We start from the raw sequence: 2,362 nt of genomic DNA, 5'->3' as shown, positions 1-2,362 counted from the left end.
ATGATGATATCTGATTACTTTAAAATAAAATATTTGACTTCTGGTCTTTAATATGATAGATTACTTTCAGCCTCTTTCATTCTTTTTTTGGGTGGCGGTGGGGGGTGGGTGGGTGTGGGATACCATAAAGGTGAACAGCCAGAAGTCAGGTTGAGGCCAAATGATGCAGGGACTGACATGCCAGTGTTTGCAATTTGATACTTAAAACAACTACTGCATACTAAGAGAATGTTGAGTAAATATAAAAGTAAAATTTATGTGTATCTGTGTTTGTTTGTTTTGTATATGGTGTAGCTAATGACTTGTTATAGTTTCCTATATTATCATGTGAAATATTAATATATTTTTTTGCAGGCTGAAGCTGACAGCGTTGCGGCTTTGCAGCCATTTAGAGATAACTGTGAACCTATTTTTCTTTTTAGTGTTGTAAGTATTTATTTTCTCGAATGTATTATCAGATTCCAATTTATAGTTAAAGAGCAAGTAGCATTATAAAATTACCACAGAACTCTTTTCTGATGAAAGTCATTATAGATTTTTTTACTTCATCTTTGCTTATCTATTAATATATTTTCTATAACCTGACTTCTAGGAGCTAAAAATGGATTGAGAGATTAGACTACCACACACTGAGCTGGTCAGGGCAAAGAAACACAAGATGTATTTACTTTTCTTAAAGAAATAATCAGACAGCCCAGCCAGCGTGGCCCAGTGGTTGAGTGTTGACCTATGAACCAGGAGGTCACGGTTCAATTAGGATGAGGGCACATGCCCGGGTTGTGATTCCCAATGGGAAGCGTGCAGGAGGCAGCCAATCAATGATTCTCTCTCATCATTGATGTTTTATCTCTCCCTCTTCCTTCCTCTCTGAAATCAATAAAAAAAATATTTTTAAAAAAGAAATAATCAGACATTTGTATGATGAATTATTATTTACAGGAGTGAAAAATTGGAAATTTCTTAGATACCTAGTAGGAGAGATTTGGTTATAAATATTCATATATACCAATCCAAGGAAATAGCTGTGTGATCACTATTTTGTAATATATATTACTTCTATCTCTGTATTTACCAATGAAGACAGCAAGTGCATTCATCAGACTGTCTATGTATGGGGAAAGGATGTATAATTTTATTTTTCTTCTTTATACTTTTGTATATTTTCCAAATATTCTGTGATGAACACACAACTTGAATAATCAGAAGACCGTAGTACGTGCTATTTTCTTAGAGGAGGGTACCCAGTTAAGTGCTAACTCGTGTGACAAGAGTGTGGCTGCTACGGAGCTAGAGAACCGGGGTGATAAGGAAAGGCCTTGCACAGAGGGCAAGGACCTCCTCTGCTGCTGGGTACTTCAATTCTCACCTTTTACATTAAAAATAATGACCTGAAAACACTTCTTGGATATAACATTTCCCTTCTGTCAAATAATACTCTTGCAATGACTTCAAGGAACTGAATTACTGGACTCAATGAGTTGCATTGCAGATCTGGATATGGAGGATTTGATGAGTGAGATCAGGGGTCAGCCAGCTTCTTCTGGGAAGGGCTGGATAGGAAGTATTTTCAGCTTTGCCAAAATACTGGCTCTGCGTTGGGTCATAGTTTGCTGACCCCTGGCCCGGAAGCTGTTTGGGGAATCAGAATGAGTAACTGCTTGAAGCAGGAAGGGGCTTAAGCAAATGGGACCGTGAGGAGACTCTAGCAGCAGCAGCCGCAGCAGCAGTTAGGAGCATGGGACTGAGGAAGAAAGACTGGAGCTCTGGGCTGACCAACCCCCTGCCAAGTTAGCCAGGCCTGGTCAGTAGACCTTAAATGGACCATCCGGTCAAGGTTCTTCGACCTGCAACCACATCCTTCTAATGCTCAGAATTTTTTTTCTGACCCATTTCTCGAGTCCTCCCCCATCTTTCAAACCCTTCTCCCATGTGGCATCTGGAATTGATGTAAGCAGTCGTCTGGCTTCTAAGAACTTCACCCTGGGCTCTGAGCTTTTGTTCCACTTCCTTGACTTTCCTTCAGTCAGGTTCCTTACTTAGGGCACTTTCTCTGCTGCCCAGAACTGTTTTCTCAGATTGTTCTTGAGGCCAGGAGTAGAATTGAAGTTTCTTTATTTTTCACTACAATAAACGTCTTTTCCTTATTTGTTGGAGGCCCACTCAATTTGGTTCATCCTCCCCACCTTATTCCTGTCATTTACTGGTCTTCGGATCAGTTGTGTGGATGACTAATGACTTGAGCTTGTGGCTTAAAGTCTTCATTTCACACCCATGTCCTGCCATCATGCTGGGACTTCAGCATCTACACCGACAATCTACCCAATATCCTGGACTCTCAATTTGGTGTTTTTAATCTTCACCC

At 40.2% G+C, this 2,362-nt stretch overlaps 1 protein-coding gene across 1 annotated transcript in view; it reads left to right on the top strand.

Moving 5' to 3' along the window:
- NME8 (NME/NM23 family member 8) overlaps positions 1–2,362 on the top strand; it is a 42,220-nt gene that overhangs the window by 5,011 nt on the left and 34,847 nt on the right. The window contains exon 4 of the mRNA XM_023751025.1: positions 355–426. Within this exon, the coding sequence (XP_023606793.1) occupies positions 355–426 (72 nt within the window). The remainder of the gene's footprint in view (positions 1–354; positions 427–2,362) is intronic.

The sequence above is a fragment of the Myotis lucifugus genome, unplaced genomic scaffold (genome assembly GCF_000147115.1).
Source record: "Myotis lucifugus unplaced genomic scaffold, Myoluc2.0 scaffold_18, whole genome shotgun sequence".
NCBI classification, from domain to species: Eukaryota; Metazoa; Chordata; class Mammalia; order Chiroptera; family Vespertilionidae; genus Myotis; species Myotis lucifugus.
This window is presented reverse-complemented; position numbering and strand designations above follow the sequence as displayed.